The 19,942-nt window shown below is 39.7% G+C and overlaps 1 protein-coding gene across 1 annotated transcript in view; it reads right to left on the bottom strand.

Annotated features, from left to right (window-relative positions):
- Positions 1-19,942, bottom strand: part of LOC133559364 (sodium/potassium/calcium exchanger 3-like) — a 323,976-nt gene that overhangs the window by 38,468 nt on the left and 265,566 nt on the right. The window contains exons 7-11 of the mRNA XM_061911072.1: positions 11,374-11,448; positions 10,423-10,448; positions 10,268-10,321; positions 7,164-7,288; positions 5,696-5,856 (exon numbers count right to left, since the gene is read on the bottom strand). Coding sequence (XP_061767056.1) covers positions 5,696-5,856; positions 7,164-7,288; positions 10,268-10,321; positions 10,423-10,448; positions 11,374-11,448 — 441 coding nt within the window. The remainder of the gene's footprint in view (positions 1-5,695; positions 5,857-7,163; positions 7,289-10,267; positions 10,322-10,422; positions 10,449-11,373; positions 11,449-19,942) is intronic.

Below are 19,942 nucleotides of genomic sequence, written 5' to 3'. Positions count from 1 at the left end.
ACCCACCTGCTCCCAGTGCCACCCACACTGGTTTAAATGTAACTTAGATATTGGGTTTCACAATGTAAAGCGCTTTGAGTCACTAGAGAAAAAGCGCTATATAAATATCATTCACTTCACAATATAATTCACTTATTCTAAAGCTAAACAATAATAAATATAATACTTCTCACTATTAATGCAACTTCTTGAACAGGTGCGATAGAACATGGATGGATGGATTAAAATGCATCAGAATGTCTTATCTTTTGAACGTTATTTTTAATACTGTGATTATCCTCGGAATTATTCATTACTTATCATGTTAAACAATGCCAGCCAAGATTTATCTGAGAGCCAGATGCAGTCATCAAAAGAGCCACACCTGGCTCTAGAGCCATAGGTTCCCTACCCCTGTTATAGACGATACTTGATATAAGTTAAATACATATTTGACCAACGATAGAGTTTTTAAGACTATCGTTATAATGTGATAATACAAGTTGCGGGACATAGGTGTGTCCCGCAAAGTTAAAAGAGAAAAGCAAACAAAGGCGTCCTCACTAGCCAGTGTGGCTCCACAATGCAAAGTCGCCTCATGGTAGGGACAATCAGAGGAATAAAAACAAATATTTCATTGATATTGTTGTAATAATTACATTTACGGATCTGGTGAAATTTACAACAGCACAAGTGATATTTAATGTAAGAAATAATCTGCTGCCGCAAAATGTCCCAAAATATCTGAAGACAGAATGCAAAGTATAATATGGAGGGTAAATACAATTTAATGCAGACTTGTGTTAGGACAAATCTTAAAAACGTATGTGCATGTCAGTTTGTGGGGGGTATTGTGGAATCAATTGAATGAGGAAGTCAAGCAAAACAATAACATTGTATGTTTAAAAAAATGTATTCTTTTGTTTGGTGGAAAGTTGTACGTTAAGTTCATATATACAAACATATGTATACGTATATTTATGTACAGGCAAAATGTTTGGACACACCTCATTCAATGCGTATTCTTTATTTTCATGACTATTTACATTGTAAATTGTCACTGAAGGCATCGAAACTATGAATGAACACGTGGAGCTATGTACTAAACAAAAAAGGTGAAATAACTGAAAACAGATTTTATATTTGATATTAAGCAAGATGGCGGCGCCCGGACGGGCTGCGACACTGCGGTGCTCTTGCTAAAGATGGAACATTTGGCGGAAATGCCGGACAGTTCTGCAGACTTCATGGCTGGCTCACATCGTGGTCACTCCGTGATCACGTACGACCGCCAGACACTTCTGGATATGGACATATCGGGCCGTTTTGGACTGATAGACGCGTGCGTGCTAACCGTGCTAACTAGCATGGGAATACGTCGGCGGCTACATCCAGCGGCCTGTGAAGCAGGGGAGTCTAGTAGCAGCGGGGGCCGTCTACGGAGCAGACGCCAGCGGTGTGATCGGAAACGCGGATGCCGAGCGGGGCTAAAAACAAAGCAGAAGGCTAATCCCCACAGAACACCACTTCCCTCCATCCTGAAGACGGATTTAGATGAAAGATGCGAGACTACCGGTCTGGGTAAGGAGTCTGTTAAATTAGAACAAGTTTTTTCTGCTTTGAGTGTTTCAGAGTTGGACATGTGTTTTACCGAGGTGGCTAACTATGATGCGTGCAGTTTATCAAAGCAACAAACAAACAATCGAAAAATCCCCGTTACTGAGGTGGCTAACTATGATGCGTGCAGTTTATCAAAGCAACAAACAAACAATCGGAAAATCCCCGTTACTGAGGAGGCTAACCATGATGCGTGCAGTTTATCAAAGCAACAATCAAACAATCGGAACATTACCGTCGTATCAATTCCTAGATATGGTCGTAATTATACTGAATGCACTGGGCATAATAAACACAACATTATTAATATTGCTACTACGGATAATTTGATCAAAAATTCCCTAAAACAGCCCACTACCTATAATATAGGTTTTTTAAACATAAGATCATTGTCTCCCAAAACGTTGTTAGTTAATGATATCATCAGAGACAACAATCTTAACGCCATCGGTCTCAGTGAAACTTGGCTTAAACCAAACGACTTTTTTGCGCTAAATGAGGCATGTCCTCCTAACTTTACCCATGCGCATATCGCCCGTCCGCTTAAAAGGGGTGGGGGGGTCGCACTAATATACAACGAAAACTTTAACCTTAGTCCTAACATAAATAATAAATATAAATCGTTTGAGGTGCTTACTATGAGGTCTGTCACACCGCTGCCTCTACACCTGGCTGTTATCTACCGCCCCCCAGGGCCCTATTCGGACTTTATCAATGAATTCTCAGAGTTCGTTGCTGATCTAGTGACACACGCCGATAATATAATCATAATGGGGGACTTTAATATCCATATGAATACCCCATCGGACCCACCGTGCGTAGCGCTCCAGACTATAATTGATAGCTGTGGTCTCACACAAATAATAAATGAACCCACGCATCGCAACGGTAATACGATAGACCTAGTGCTTGTCAGGGGTATCACCGCTTCCAAAGTTACGATACTCCCGTATACTAAAGTATTGTCCGATCATTACCTTATAAAATTCGAGGTTCAGACGCATGTTCGTCAAACTAATAATAATAATAACTGCTATAGCAGCCGCAACATTAATACGGCCACAACGACAACTCTTGCTGACCTACTGCCCTCGGTAATGGCACCATTCCCAAAATATGTGGGCTCTATTGATAACCTCACTAACAACTTTAACAACGCCCTGCGCGAAACCATTGATAACATAGCACCGCTAAAGTTAAAAAAGGCTCCAAAAAAGCGCACCCCGTGGTTTACAGAAGAAACTAGAGCTCAGAAATTATTATGCAGAAAGCTGGAACGCAAATGGCGCACGACTAAACTTGAGGTGCACCATCAAGCATGGAGTGATGGTTTAATAACTTATAAACGCATGCTTACCTTAGCTAAAGCTAATTATTACTCAAATCTCATCCACCGTAATAAAAACGATCCTAAATTTTTGTTTAGTACGGTAGCATCGCTAACCCAACAAGGGACCCCTTCCAGTAGCTCCACCCACTCAGCTGATGACTTTATGCAATTCTTTAGTAAGAAAATTGAAGTCATTAGAAAGGAGATTAAAGACAATGCGTCCCAGCTACAACGGGGTTCTATTAACACTGACACGATTGTATATACGGCGGATACTGCCCTCCAAAATAGTTTCTCTCGTTTTGAGGAAATAACAGAGGAATTGTTACAACGTGTAAATGGAATAAAACAAACAACATGTTTACTTGACCCTCTTCCTGGGAAACTGATCAAGGAGCTCTTTGTATTATTAGGTCCATCAGTGCTAAATATTATAAACTTATCACTTTCCTCGGGCACTGTTCCCCTAGCATTCAAAAAAGCGGTTATTCATCCTCTTCTTAAAAGACCTAACCTCGATCCTGACCTCATGGTAAACTACCGACCGGTGTCTCACCTTCCCTTTATTTCAAAAATCCTCGAAAAAATTGTTGCGGAGCAGTTAAATGAACACTTAGCGTCTAACAATCTATGTGAAACCTTTCAATCCGGTTTCAGGGCAAATCACTCAACGGAGACAGCCCTCGCAAAAATGACTAATGATCTATTACTAATGATGGATTCTGATGCGTCATCTATGTTGCTGCTCCTCGATCTTAGCGCTGCTTTCGATACTGTCGATCATAATATTTTATTAGAACGTATCAAAACACGAATTGGTATGTCAGACTTAGCCCTGTCTTGGTTTAACTCCTATCTTACTGATAGGATGCAGTGTGTCTCCCATAACAATGTGACCTCGGACTACGTTAAGGTAACGTGTGGAGTTCCCCAGGGTTCGGTCCTTGGCCCTGCACTCTTCAGCATCTACATGCTGCCGCTAGGTGACATCATACGCAAATACGGTGTTAGCTTTCACTGTTATGCTGATGACACCCAACTATACATGCCCCTAAAGCTGACCAACATGCCGGATTGTAGTCAGCTGGAGGCGTCTTAATGAAATTAAACAATGGATGTCCGCTAACTTTTTGCAACTCAACGCCAAAAAAACGGAAATGCTGATTATCGGTCCTGCTAGACACCGAACTCTATTTAATAATACAACTCTAACATTTGACAACCAAACAATTAAACAAGGCGACACGGTAAAGAATCTGGGTATTATCTTCGACCCAACTCTCTCCTTTGAGGCACACATTAAAAGCGTTACTAAAACGGCCTTCTTTCATCTCCGCAATATCGCTAAAATTCGCTCCATTCTGTCCACTAAAGACGCTGAGATCATTATCCATGCGTTTGTTACGTCTCGCCTCGACTACTGTAACGTATTATTTTCGGGTCTCCCCATGTCTAGAATTAAAAGATTACAGTTGGTACAAAATGCGGCTGCTAGACTTTTGACAAGAACAAGAAAGTTTGATCACATTACGCCTGTACTGGCTCACCTGCACTGGCTTCCTGTGCACTTAAGATGTGACTTTAAGGTTTTACTACTTACGTATAAAATACTACACGGTCTAGCTCCATCCTATCTTGCCGATTGTATTGTACCATATGTCCCGGCAAGAAATCTGCGTTCAAAGGACTCCGGCTTATTAGTGATCCCCAAAGCCCAAAAAAAGTCTGCGGGCTGTAGAGCTTTTTCATTTTGGGCTCCAGTACTCTGGAATGACCTCCCGGTAACAGTTCGAGATGCTACCTCAGTAGAAGCATTTAAGTCTCACCTTAAAACTCATTTGTATACTCTAGCCTTTAAATAGACTCCCTTTTTAGACCAGTTGATCTGCCGTTTCTTTTCTTTTTCTTCTATCTCCCACTCTCCTTTGTGGAGGGAGTCCGGTCCGATCCGGTGGCCATGTACTGCTCGCCTGTGTATCGGCTGGGGACATCTCTGCGCTGCTGATCAGCCTCCGCTTGGGATGTTTTCCTGCTGGCTCCGCTGTGAACGGGACTCTCGCTGCTGTGTTGGATCCGCTTTGGACTGGACTCTCGCGACTGTGTTGGATCCATCTTTCACAGTATCATGTTTTCATATGTTCTCATAGTCATCAGTATCATCAGTATCACAGTATCATGTTCTCATAGTCATCATTGTCACCGACATCCCACTGGGTCATTATTGTCACCGATGTCCCACTGGGTGTGAGTTTTCCTTGCCCTTATGTGGGCCTACCGAGGATGTCGTAGTGGTTTGTGCAGCCTTTTGAGACACTAGTGATTTAGGGCTATATAAGTAAACATTGATTGATTGATTGATTGATATTCTAGTTTCTTCAAAATAGCCACTCTTTGCTATAATTACTGCTTTGCATACTCTTGGCATTCTCTCAATGAGCTTTAAGAAGTAGTCACCTGAAACGGTTTTCACTTCACAGGTGTCATAGTTTTGATGCCTTCAGTGACAATCTACAATAAAAAATAGTCATGAAAATAAAGAAAACGCAATAAAATGAGGTGTGTCCAAACTTTTGGCCATTACTATATATATGTATATATATATATATATATATATATATATATATATATATATATATATATATATATATATATATATATATACTAGCTTACTACATTTCCTAAGTAATTTGCAAAAACTGGTTAACATAAACTCCACTGTATTGCACGTTTTGTAATACCGATCACTATTTAATCAAAAAAGTGTGTTACCTCAGTGATGAGCATTCTGGAGGCCATGGTCAGGCGAGTTCTGGGGGAGAAGTGGCTGGTGATCATAATTCTCATGCCAGCCTCTGAGAAAGACAGTTGGTGGGGGTATGCTGACAGCAACTCGTCAACCATCAGCACTGACGTCTTCCTGTGGTGGTTTGCTTAAAGATATCCACAAAACACACACGTGCGCAAACACACACATGCACACAGGGTATAGTGTACAGTTATGGTCACGGCCACAAAAGAAACATCCAATTCTCTATTTTTGATCATGGTTACACTCCTAATCCATCCATCCATTTTCTACCGCTTATTCCCTTTCGGGATCGCGGGGGGCGCTGGGGCCTATCTCAGCTACAATCGGGCGGAAGGCGGGGTACACCCTGGACAAGTCGCCACCTCATCACTCCTAATAATACACATAATGGAATATTCTTGTTCATTACACCAACTGAAACTGCAAGAAAAGGTTGGTCCTTCCCGTTTGCTTTCCTGGGAAAATTTTCTACAGGATTTCAAGCAGCCGAGATGAATTTCCTCAGTCGGGTGGCGGGGTTCTCCCTTAGAGATAAGTTGAGCTGTCATTCGGGAGGAGCTCAAAGTAAAGCTGTTGCTCCTCCACATTGATAGGAGCCAGATGAGGTGGTTCGAGGATCTGGTCAAGATGCCTCCCAACGCCTCTCTGGGTAGTTATTTAGGGCAGCGGTTCGCAACCACCGGGCGATTGGTACCAGGCCGCAGAATAATTTTTAGTAATTTTTTTTTTTTTGTAATTATTATCATTATTATTTTTTTTTTTTGTAAATCAACATAAAAACACGAGATACACTTACAATTAGTGCACCAACCCAAAAACCTCCCTTTTTCATGACAAAAAAAAATACATGGATGAAAGTATTTAATTTAATTAGTTGTTACCAGACAAAGTAACAGCATTAGTAACGGCATTATTATGTATGTCTAGCTTGTGTGTTATTGTGTGCTAAGCTGTATAGTAGCCTATAGCCTTCCATGTTGACCTTTTGTAAATGACCTGAATAAAATAGAAGAAAAGACCAAACTTGTGTGTTTATTGGAAGCCCCATAACTTCCCAAAAATGTGAAATTTAACCATGAAGATATGACGCAGATATTTATAAAACATTCTTGCCTTTTTCCAAACTTCCTCCAAATGAGCTATTTGGAATTTGAGACTTTATTGATGTTCTTTTGCCTTAGAAGACAGAAGATATGTCAAAACATAATGTCAAATAAGTTATTTCTACATATTTGTCAGAATATATCTCCATACGTGGTAGAGGTTTACCTAAAAAGCTTTGCGCCAGTCTTTTATTTTTATTCAGTTGTAGACTGTCATTATAGTCAGTAAGTTCCTTATTTTTCTTTTATTGTGCGTTTTAAGTAAATAACGAGTTCGATGAAAAACGACAAAATGAGTAAAGACAGAAATCCTTCAAATGTTTACCATTCTTCAACAGGACGGCAGTCGCATCCGAGCCATCGTCCAGTTCGCCATTAGCCGCTCCATTCCTTACACTGGATGAGTATTTCTTCTTCCTCTCCAGAAAACGAACGACATGGGAGTTCAGTCTAAAGAAAACAAAATTGATGTAAAAAAAGATAATAAACCAATATAGTATAAGAATATAGTTGGAGTACAGTAGATCCAGGATCTACGTAAGAGTTCTGTTCCTATTACAGCGATAGTGGGGTAAGTTAGTCAGAACTTAAACCTAAAGGATATTTACACCTAACACACAGTAATTTTACACTAATAAAATATTAAATACAAGACGTAAATAAACAGTAATGAAAAAGAAAAACAGCTCCTTCCTAAGTGGTGTTTCAAAAGAGAGAGAGATGAAATGTCAAAAATGAGACCACTATGCTACGTCGTTATCACTGTCTTTTCATAGGCACAGCTCCTTTAACATGTCCAAATGTATAAACCCCGTTTCCATATGAGTTGGGAAATTGTGTTAGATGTAAATATAAACGGAATACAATGATTTGCAAATCATTTTCAACCCATATTCAGTTGAATATGCTACAAAGACAACATATTTGATGTTCAAACTGATACACATTTTTTTGTGTGCAAATAATCATTAACTTTAGAATTTGATGCCATCACCACATGGCAAAGAAGTTGGGAAAGGTGGCAATAAATACTGATAAAGTTGAGTAATGCTCATCAATCAATTATATGGAACATCCCACAGGTGTGCAGGCTAATTGGGAACAGGTGGGTGCCATGATTGGGTATAAAAGCAGCTTCCATGAAATGCTAAGTAATTCACAAACAAGGATGGGGTGAGGGTCACCACTTTGCAAGCAAATTGTCGAACAGTTTTAGAACAACATTTCTCAACGAGCTATTGCAAGGAATTTAGGGATTTTACCATCTACGGCCCGTAAAATCATCAAAAAGTTCAGAGAATATGGCGAAATCACTGCACGTAAGCGATGATATTACGGACTCTTGATCCCTCAGACGGTACTGCATCAAAAACCGACATCGGTGTGTAAAGGATATCACCACATGGGTTCAGGAAGACTTCATAAAACCACTGTCAGTAACTACAGTTGGTTGCTACATCTGTAAGTGCAAGTTAAAACTCTACTATGCAAAGCCAAACCCCTTTTAGCAACAATATCCTGAAACGCCGCCAGCTTGGATGGGCCCGAGCTCACCTAAGATGGACTGATGCAAAGTGGAAAGGTGTTCTGTGGTCTGACGAGTCTACATTTCAAATCATATTTGGAAACAGAGGACGTGGTGTTCTCCAGAACAATGAGGAAAATAACCATTCAGATTGTTATAGGCGTAAAGTTCAAAAGCCAGCATCTGTGATGGTATGGGGGTGTATTAGTGCCCAAGGAATGGGTAACTTACACATCTGTGAAGGCACCATTAATGCTAAAAGGTACATAAAGGTTTTGGAGCAACATATGTTGTCATCCAACCAACGTTATCATGGACGCCCCTGCTTATTTCAGCAAGACAATGCCAAGCCACGTGTTACAACAGCGTGGCTTCGTAGTAAAAGAGTGCGGGTATTTTCCTGGTCCGCCTGCAGTCCAGACCGGTCTCCCATGGAAAATGTGTGGCGCATTATGAAGCCTAATATATGACAGCAGAGACCCCGAACTGTTGAACTACTGAAGCTCTACTTAAAACAAGAGTGGGAAATATTTCCACTTTCAAAGCTTCAACAATTAGTTTCCTCAGTTCCCAAACATTTATTGAATGTTGTTTAAAGAAAAGGTGATGTAAAACAGTGGTGAACATGTCCTTTCCTAACTACTATGGCACGTGTTGCAGCCATGAAATTTAAAGTTAATTATTATTTGCAAAAAAAAAAAAACGTTTATGAGTATGAACATCAAATATCTTGTCTTTGTTGTGCATTCAATTTAATATGGGTTGAAAACAGATTTGTAAATCATTGTATTCCGTTTATATTTACATCTAACACAATTTCCCAACTCATATGGAAACGGGGTTTGTATTTATCTATCACGACGGTTGCGACGTTTAACCAAGCATGCAACAAATGTTGAATTCTACACTTCACTTTTATTTTCCTTTTTTTTGAGGCACTGCTATCAAAAAAGTCTGTCTAGCACTTGGAAGACTTCAAGACTGGAAAAATTAACTAAAAACAACGAATGCGACGTCCTTCCTCAGGTTAGCAACACACGTCAATGTATTTTTCTGCTGCGCGCACAAAACTAAAGTAGTTTTTGTTCAGGGATCGTAATCTATGGTAGTGCGTCGATATAGGAGACATTACAGGAAAAGTTGTTACAGGACATGTTGTTACAGGAGACGTCATAACAGGAAATTTCGTAACACTAAACGTCGCAACATTAAACGTCCTAACACTCAAGGCCTTAACACTCAACGCCTTAACACTAAATGTCTTAAAACTAAATGTCGTAAAACTCAAAGCTGTGAAAAAAACTTTGAAAAATTAAAAGTTGTAAAAGGAAACGCCTTTACATGAAATGTTGTAATAGGAAACGCCGTAACAGGAAAGCCGGTTACAGGAAACAACCATGACACGAGATGCTATAACCCAATGCGGCGTAACCTGAAATGCCATAAACCAAAATGACATTACCCGAAACACAAAGCGTCGTAACACAAAATGCTGTCACAGGAAATGTCGTAACAAGAAACGCTGTAAACTGAAATGGCGTGAAACAAAATGGAGTAAAACGAAATTGCGTCAAAAAAAATGTAGAACGCGGAAACACAAAATGCTGTAAGACAAAATGCCGTAACGCGAAACGCGAAATGATATAACGCAAAACAGCATAAAAAGAAATGGCGTGACAAAAAACAGCGTAAAACTCAACGGCATAAAAAGAAACGTGGAAACACGACGCTGTAATGCAAAACACCAAAATGTGAAAAGCCACAACACATAACTACTTAACATGAAACAGTAAAACGAAACACCTTGATACGAATCGCCGTAACACGAAATGTCGTAAAACTGTCCGCTTGTATAAATAAAAGCCTGTTTTTTGACTTTTTATGACGTTTACAGTTGAACTTACTTCATGATCAAAATATAGACGAAATACATCAGAATTAACGTGAGAGCTTCCCACCTAGAAAAAGAAAAAAAGAGGTCAAATGTATTTATGCGTGGAAATTTCTAGGCCAATTAATGAAAGCACAGTCAGTTTTGATGACAAATAACATAACTTACCAAACAACTTTTTCATCATAGATGAACTAAAACAAGGAAGAAAGGAAATTGGAAACATTAGAAACTTATAATTTGAATGTACTGTATTTGCACTAGTTGTTGTTTGTAATATTTTGGTGGTTTACCTACATTAGACGCTCCAAATATTAGAAACGCCTGTCGGTGTAATCTATGGTAGTTTTAGTCCAACAGAACATTTACTATGTGTCCAAGTGAAACTCCCAAAAGTTTAAATATAATTCAGAAGTTAATTCATGTCAGCAATTCACATTTAAATGTTCTTATTTTGTTATAATTTGGATGATCATCGCAGTTTTTGAAAACCCCAAATTTAGGAGATTTTCAATTTGAAGTTTTAAGAAACCATAGTTATCAAAATGATACCAAAACAATGTTTGAAATATCGTGAGTTGCATGTTACAAGCAGATGTTAGTTTGATCTTGTAAATCTAAATGCTGGAATAAACACGATATTCATATTGTTCTAGTATCACCTGTACATACCGTACATTAAAAAAAAATAAATTATTGTCTCTATGAGTATTACATCCTCAAATGACTTAATAAAGATTGATGAAACAGAACATCATACCTCTTGTAGATATTCTTATCCCTCACTGAAATGGATTTAACTATTTAAGAGAGTACTTATATATCAATTTTTTTTAGGTCGACTAACTAAATATACTTATATTATTTTTACTCTATGTTAGATTTTGTTTATATTAGATTTTTAAAAGAAAATACACTTTTGGTGTTTGTATGTTTTTTAACAAACAAGGATGATTTAATGGTCTAATTAAGAAGTTAACAAATCATTCACGCATTTTAGTGTACATACCCAAAATAAACATAGTGGTTTCTAGTACAGTAGTGTATTTGATATTAATGAATTGTGCAGGTGTTAAAAATGCATTGTTCATGTCATGATTTAAAATAGTCTTGAGTTACCACAATAAGAGCGGAGATAGAGAGGGTGTAGTAGACAGAATCTCTGAGCAGTGGCCAGCAGGACAGATGGATCGTCTGGATAAAAAAACAACAACGACAACACATTAGTCAGGTTATTAATCTAACTATGAATAAATGTGATATTTGTTGTGACTTGGGTCCAGAACATTTTAATGGTCATTTAAATACTGTTGGGTATCCACCTGTTATGTGGATACCCAACAGATATGTGATTGTTGACATAAAAGCAACTTTACTTTCTCAATTTTTATAGATAGTCTTGTGTTTTATCTAACAGAGCTACTATATTAATGCAGGCGAATACTTACACGCAACTTACTTCACATAAAACAGGAAGTTACTGTGTGCACATTTGTGAAGTTGGGTAACGATTCCGTCGACACGAACCGACCATTTTTCATACAAATGACCATGTTTTATGTCGATGAAATCGGTCGACAATGTATGTCAACATCAACTTAACTCTCAGGGAGACCCAGGATCTTTTTGGGTACCTTTTCTGCTTTTAAAGATGACATCATGCAACATAATTAGCGGGATTAAATAAAGCCACATGAAGTGTAAAGGTATTAATCTCAAAAGAGTCCTTTTTTTTTTTTTTTTTTTCTTTGTCATGAAAAAGGGACGTTTTTGTCATGAAAAGGGAGGTTTTTGTGGTTGGTGCACTAATTGTAAGTGTATATTGTGTTTTTATGTTGATTTAATAAAAAAAAAAATATATATATATATATTATTATTTTTTTTAATTTTTTATTTTTTTTTTAAATAAAACATTTATAAAAAATTCTTCTGCGGCCCGGTACCAATCAGGCCACGGCCCGGTGGTTGGGGACCACTGCCATAGAGTACCATCCAGCCATCCATCCATTTCCTACCGCTTGTCCCTCTCGGGGTAATGGGAATGGGGGGTGGAGCCTATCCCAGCGACACTTGGGCGGAAGGTTGCGTACACCCTGGACAAGTCGCCACCTCATTGCAGGGCCAACACAGATAGACAGACAACATTCACACTCACATTCACACACGAGGGACCATTTAGTGTTTCCAGACAACCTATCCAAATCTTCATATTAGACGCATGGTTGCTTTGAAAATCAAAGACCTGCCAACAACTTGTATGCAATAAAAAAATATGTGAGTGAGTTGGTAGTGACATTGTGTGGATGTGGTTACATATAAAATAATATAGTCCACGTGCTTGGGTGCATGCGGGCACTGACACATTTGATCCACATACAAACGTGAGGCTTTTGCAAGACGTCGTATGTACAAGGCTGCACGTTTATGCAATTATTTATGTAAAATAAATGTTGCAAATACATACAAACATGCAAATATAAACATATTTTGTGAATGCATGTCTGAAATCACCCAATTCCAGACCGCCTATTCGATCTAAAGATCAAAGATGCTTTGCTGCAGCTTCACAAAAACATGTTGTGGAAGGGGAATTGTGATCAGCACCCCGCAGGAGTAAAGGTCAACGCCTCTGGCCATGGGGCGGAAACAGAGCACCATCGGACGGGGGAGTGGCATGTGCTGAGGGAGACACACAACTGACAGATAATTCAATTGCACAGGTGGTATGTGTGGAACTAATCATTTGTTGTCTTTAAAGGGGAACATTATCACCAGACCTATGTAAGCGTCAATATATACCTTGATGTTGCAGAAAAAAGACCATTTGTTTTTTTAACCGATTTCCGAACTCTAAAACGGTGAATTTGGCGATTTAAACGCCTTTCAATTGATAGCCTGTCGGAGCGATGACCTTTCACCCGTGACGTCACAACGTGAAGCGATCCGCCATTTTTTCAATCTCATTACACGCACCAAGTCATATCAGCACTGTTATTTTCCGTTTTTTTGACTTTTTTCCCGTACCTTGGAGACATCATGCCTCGTCGGTGTGTTGTCGGAGGGTGTAATAACACGAACAGAGACGGATTGAAGTTGCAACAGTGGCCAAAAGATGCGAAAGTCCCTCGTTTGTTCTGCACACTGTACCGACGACAGCTATGCTATGACAGAGATGGCAAGAATGTGTGGATATTCTGTGATACTCAAAGCAGATGCACCGAACTTTTAACATTGTACATGAATGCACAAAGGTGAGTTTTGTTGATGTTATTGACTTAAATAAATAATGATAAATGGGTTGTACTTGTATAGCGCTTTTCTACCTACAAGGTACTCAAAGCGCTTTGACATTACTTCCACATTTACCCATTCACACACACATTCACACACTGATGGAGGGAGCTGCCATGCAAGGCGCCAACCAGCACCCATCAGGAGCAACGGTGAAGTGTCTTGCTCAGGACACAACGGACGTGACGAGGTTGGTACTAGGTGGGATTTGAACCAGGGACCCTCGGGTTGCGCACGGCCACTCTCCCACTGCGCCACGCCGTCCCTGTGTGGAGTGTGCTAATCAGACATATTTGGTCACGGTCTGATTGCGAGCTAATCGATGCTAACATGCTATTTAGGCTAGCTGTATGTACATATTGCATCATTATGCCTCATTTGTAGCTATATTTGAGGTCATTTAGTTTTCTTTAAGTCCTCTTAATTCAATTTCTATCTCATGACACACTATCTGTATGTAATATGGCTTTTATTTTTTTGCGGCTCCAGACAGATTTGTTTTTTGTATTTTGGTCTCTTTCTCTCCCTCACACGCTGCATCCAGCCTTTCCCTCCACCCACATTTAATCCCAAACAAACACATACCAATCGTTGGTTAAAAGGCGATCGCCGAATTCGTCCTCGCTTCCTCCCGTGTTGCTGTCTGTCGTGTCGTTTTCGTCGGTTTCGCTTGTATACGGTTCAAAGTGATATGGCTCGATAGCTTCAGTTTCTTCTTTAATTTCGTTTTCGCTACGTGCCTCCACACTCCAACCATCGGTTTCAATACATGCGTAATCTGTTGAATCGCTTACGGCGCTGAAATCCGAGTCTGAATCCGAGCTACTATCCCTATACCTTTCTGTGATATCCGCCATGTTTGTTTCTGGTGGCTTCACGCTGTGACGTCACAGGATAATTGACGGGTGGATATACTGATGGTGAAAATCAGGCACTTTGAAACCGTTTTTCGGGATATTGCGTGATGGATAAAATTTTGAGAAACCTTCGAAAAATAAAATAAGCCACTGGGAACTGATTTTTATTGGTTTTAACGCTTCAGAAATTGTGATAATGTTCCCCTTTAACAGTGAGCGGCCGGGTGCAGGAGGAGGAAGAATTTGGGAGAGACACTGGAAAGTCCAAAAAAGTAAATCTAATTGTTTTGTTGTAGGTGTTGAAAAACATTAAACCTGTTGAAAAGTCTATGTGCGTGGCTACTTTGACGTGCATCTGTGGAACCGCAAGATAGCGACTTCTACACATGTTTTATCACGTAACCAGTAGTCTGCCATAGTCTAATTGGCACTTGCCTTCTCCCATTGGTTGTGTGGCTGAGTGTTTGTTTTTGAACAAGTCTTTGAAGTTTGCTATTTATCTGTAAAGTTTGTATCCATGTTACCATGACATCAGCCAGACTCATGCAACCTCAACGCTTGCCAGAGGTTCAAGACACTGGGGAATTATTTTTTGAGCAGGTAAGCACAGTTTTGCATCAATTTTAGAATAATTCACATTCAGTATTTGTATTTAAATTTTGGGATTGCACAAATGCCGCCACTTATCATGATTCTTTGAAATAACTTGTGTAAATGTCAAATGTCTATCAGGGTGTACCCCGCCTTCCTCCCGTGTGCAGCTGGGATTGGCTCCAGCACCACCCACGACCCCGTAATTGACAAGCGGTAGAAAATGGATTACATTTTCTTAGTTTTTGTGTTTGTCAATGTTTATCAAATATTTGTCATATGATGCATGTCATCTATTTTTGTCTATTTTGCAGGTTTGTTCCACCTAAAATCCTTGTTCTACAACCTACAAGTGACCACATACCCTTTTTTGGTCAAATGGTGGACATTTCCCGTTACAATGCCTTTGTGGTTTTAACAAACATTGAACCCACATAGAATGGCACAAAAGGTTACAGGCGGCAAATTTTGTGGAGACTAGACCAGACATGGGCAAACAACGGCCCGTTGAACGTTTTATTCCGGCCCGCAGAACTTGTCCAAATTATTGAAAAAAACAAAACAAAAAAACGTATCAATGTTAAGGCTTCTGCCTCCCGTATGCGTTTTCAGCGCTTGACTATAATTAAGGAGGAGCCACCCATCAAATTCTATTATTAAATTACATTTCATGTTATTATCGTCGGTAAACCTCGTTCGTTTCACAATATCCCTGTAATACCGCGTTTCCCCATTACATGGGGCTCACTGACCTTTTTGGCCTGTAGGATATTACTCCCTCCTTCTCTTTAGCTTTGTCCTGTGAGCCCCTCTGTAAAAATGAGCTAATCAAAGCAAAGAAAAGTGGACACTGAGTGCCGAGTATTAAATGCAGAGTGGACAACAAAATATTTTTTTACTGAAGTCCGATCAAAGGCTGTGTGTCTGATAAGCCAAGAGCCTGTCGCGGTTTACAAAGAGTACAATATCAGCCGCCACTTTGCTACAGAAGATGCTAACTTTGCTTGGCTCGACCTACGTCTATGAGCAGACATTCAGCGTCATGAACATCAACAAATCCCGTCACATATCCAGGTTAAAGGGGAACATTATCACAATTTCAGAAGGGTTAAAACCAATAGAAATCAGTTCCCAGTGGCCTATTTTATTTTTCGAAGTTTTTTTCTAAATTTTACCCATCATGGAATATCCCGAAAAAAGGCTTTAAAGTGCCTGATTTTCGCTACCTGTAAATCCACCCGTCCATTTTCCTGTGACGTCACTGCGTGACGTCAATACAAACAAACATGGCGGATAGAACAGAAAGATATAGCGACATTAGCTCGGATTCAGAATCGGATTTCAGCGGCTTAAGCAATTCAACAGATTACGCATGTATTGAAACGGATGGTTGGAGTGTGGAGGCAGATAGCGAAAATGAAATTGAAGAAGAAACTGAAGCTATTGAGTGAATAACTATTGAAGCTATTCGCTCAATAGCTATAGCTATAGCTATTAAAGCTATTCGGCGATCGCCTTCCAACCAACGATTGCATCTTTTGACCACGGGAGCAACTTAAATCCGTCGATTGGTAAGTGTTTGTTTGGCATTAAATGTGGGTGGAGGGAAAGGCTGGATACAAATATAGCTACAAATATACATTCAGCTAGCCTAAATAGCATGTTAGCATTGATTAGCTTGCAGTCATGCCGTGCGCAAATGTCTGATTAGCACATAAGTCAATAGCATCAACAAAACTCACCTTTGTGATTTCGTTGACTTTATCTTTGGAAATGCATCTGCTTTGAGTGTCGCAAGATATCCACACATCTCTGTTGTAGCATCGCTATTGTCGGTAAAATGTACAGAACAAACGAGGGACTTTCTCATCTTTTTACACTGGTGCAACTTGAATCTGTCGATTGGTATGTGTTTGTTTGGCATTAAATGTGGGTGGAGGGAAAAGCTGGATGCAAATATCGCTACAAATGAGGCATAACGATGCAATATGTACATACAGCTAGCCTAAATAGCATGTTAGCATCGATTAGCATGCCATGTTAATCGATGCACACGCCACGCAAGTCGACTTGAATCTGTCCCTGATCGTGTTGTTACACCCTCCGACAACACATCGACGAGGCATGATGTCTCCAAGGTACGGAAAACAGTTTAAAAAACGGAAAATAACAGAGCTGATTTGACTTGGTGTGTGTAATGTGTTTGAGAAAATGGCGGATTGCTTCCCATTGTGACGTCACAGGTGAAAGGTCATCGCTCCGACAGTGAACAATTGAAAGGCGTTTAAATCGCCAAATTCACTCTTATAGAGTTCGGAAATCGGTTAAAAAAACAAATGGTCTTTTTTCTGCAACATCATGGTATATATTGACGCTTACATAGGTCTGGTGATAATGTTCCCCTTTAACTGACCCGCATCTCGGAGCTATCCTGAGAATTGCCAGAACCAAACTCACTCGACTTTTGATGCATTGGCCAAAAGGGAGATCAACAACACTGTTCCTACTGAAACTGTGAGTTTCTCTGCTGTTATTCTATGATGATCAAATGTAAATAATTCAAGTAAATCAAATGTATACTGTGAATTTATCTACTGTGTTTATTCTTAATCAAATGAAATTAATGTATTTGAAAAAAAAACTGTACATTGAGCCTTGCTGCCTACTCATGATACATTACATGTTTGTAGGCTAAATCCTCTCACGTAATGGCTTTTACGTGTAATTTATATTACTTCACACAAACACTCCATCCATCTGTTCCTGGCCCGACCCCTCTGTCAAATCTTAGAACCCAATGTGGCCCTCCTGACAAAAAGTTTGCCCACCCCTGCTCTAGACAGAGTCGTCATTGCGCCAGCAAAAGTCATTAGGTCCCAGCTGCCTGTCATGCAGTCAGCAGCATGGTTAGTCCTTCAAAGAGAGATGGAGATCAATGGCATAAATCCCAGCTCAACTATACACTTTGTGTACGGACAGAAAAAGAGCAGTTCACATGTGCACCATTTGCCACAGGCCCACTTGCAAAGACCTTCTTTGGTCTTTAATAGATGTTCTCAATGAGTCTGTGTGTTACCTCCTTGTTGTTATTGCTGTTCTATTGGTATTGTTGTCATTGTTATTGTTCTATTGTTGGGTTTACATTGATATTGTTAATAGTTTGCTCTATAAGTACAAATGTGGTTATTTTTTGACAAAAACATAAACGTAATAGTAATAAATAGCTTGAAAGTTAATCTAGAGCAGGGGTCGGCAACCCGCAGCTCCGGCTCTTTGGCCACTCTGATGTGGCTCAGCTGCACAATCGCCGACCCCCCCCGATTGTTACGGGGGGATTCCGGTTCTCGGATCCTCTTCCGGACATCACCCAGGGTCAACATTCTTCGATTTTCACTCGGACAACAATATTGAGGGCGTGCCGTGATGGCTTTATTTTAGCAGCCACTACATTTTGACACGTTTCACAAAATAAAGAATACAATGGGAGCCGCAACCATTCTTGCGAATAACCGCTGGTGGTCACCCATATAACAGTAATAAGGACGTGCCATGAAGCAATTGCCTTTAACGCCTTCTACAACATGTACAGACATCTTGCCAGTCCAGTAACATGTTGTATGTGGCTTCCGCAGATACACGTACACGACTGCAAGGCATACTGGGTGATACACAGTACACTGAAGGTTGTGATATAAATAACTTTAACAGGCTTACTAATATGCACCACAATGTGAACCTACACCAAACAAGAATGACAAACACATTTTGGGAGAACATCCTCACAGTAACAGATCATAAACGCAACACAACAAATACCCAGAATCCTTTGCACCCATGACTCTTCCTGACTATATTATACACCCCCGCCCACCTCAACTGACGCACGGAAGGGGTGGGGAAGCGGGTTTTGGTGCTAGCGGGGTGTATAATATAGCCTGAAAGAGTCATGGATGCATAGCATTCAGGGTAATTGTTATGTTTTGTTTATAAGGTGTTACAGTGTGAATGTTCTCCAGAAATGTGTTTGTCATTCTTGTTTGGTGTGGGTTCACAGTGTGGTGCATATTAGTAAGAGTGTTACAATTGTTTATATCACAACCTTCAGTGTACTCTGTGTCACCCAGTATGACTTGCAGTCGTGTACATGTATCTGCGGAAGCCACATACAACATGTTACTGTACTGCAGAGGTCGGCAACCTTTACCACTCAAAGAGCCATTTTGACCCATTTCACAAATTAAAGAAGACAAAGGGAGCTGCAATCATTTTCGCGAATATCTGCTGGTGGTCACCGATATAACAGTAATAAGGGCATGCCATGAAGCCATTGCCTTTGACGCCTTCTACAACATGTACAGACAGCTTGCCAGTACAGTAACATGTTGTATGTAGCTTCCGCAGATACACGTACATGACTGCAAGGCATACTGGGTGAATAAAAAACAATGTAGTTGTGAATTATTGACATATTTAAGGCTCCAACTCATTCACAACAAATATTTGACTTCTGAGTTTTGGAGGGAATATATTGCATTTATTTTGTTTATGCCAAACAAAAAAAAGGGTTTTCTTTGACAAAAAGGGCACACAACATACAAAAACATAAACAAACAATAAAATGTAATAACATTGGATAGATCTGATGTTGATTTACAGATTTAAATGTTGAAAGTGGAAAATCTATTAATTTATGACTTACTTTTAACACTTTTATGAGTGGGACTCTAAAGGGTTCAATGGTATTCTAATGTCTTTTTTTCAAAGCTCAAACCATTATTATGAATTAAAATCAATGTTATTGTGAAATATTGACCTAGGCTCTAGATGCTTCACATCAAATCTTTCACTTTTGAATTTTTGCAGTGTGTGTTTTGTTTTAGCCAGACCAAAAAATGTGTTTCCTTTCACATAAAGGGCATAGTACATAAAAAAAAACAACAACAACCATA

Source organism: Nerophis ophidion, linkage group LG09 (assembly GCF_033978795.1).
Source record: "Nerophis ophidion isolate RoL-2023_Sa linkage group LG09, RoL_Noph_v1.0, whole genome shotgun sequence".
Classification (NCBI taxonomy): domain Eukaryota; kingdom Metazoa; phylum Chordata; class Actinopteri; order Syngnathiformes; family Syngnathidae; genus Nerophis; species Nerophis ophidion.
The sequence above is the reverse complement of the archived record's forward strand: the minus strand, read 5'-3'. Positions and strand labels throughout refer to the sequence as shown.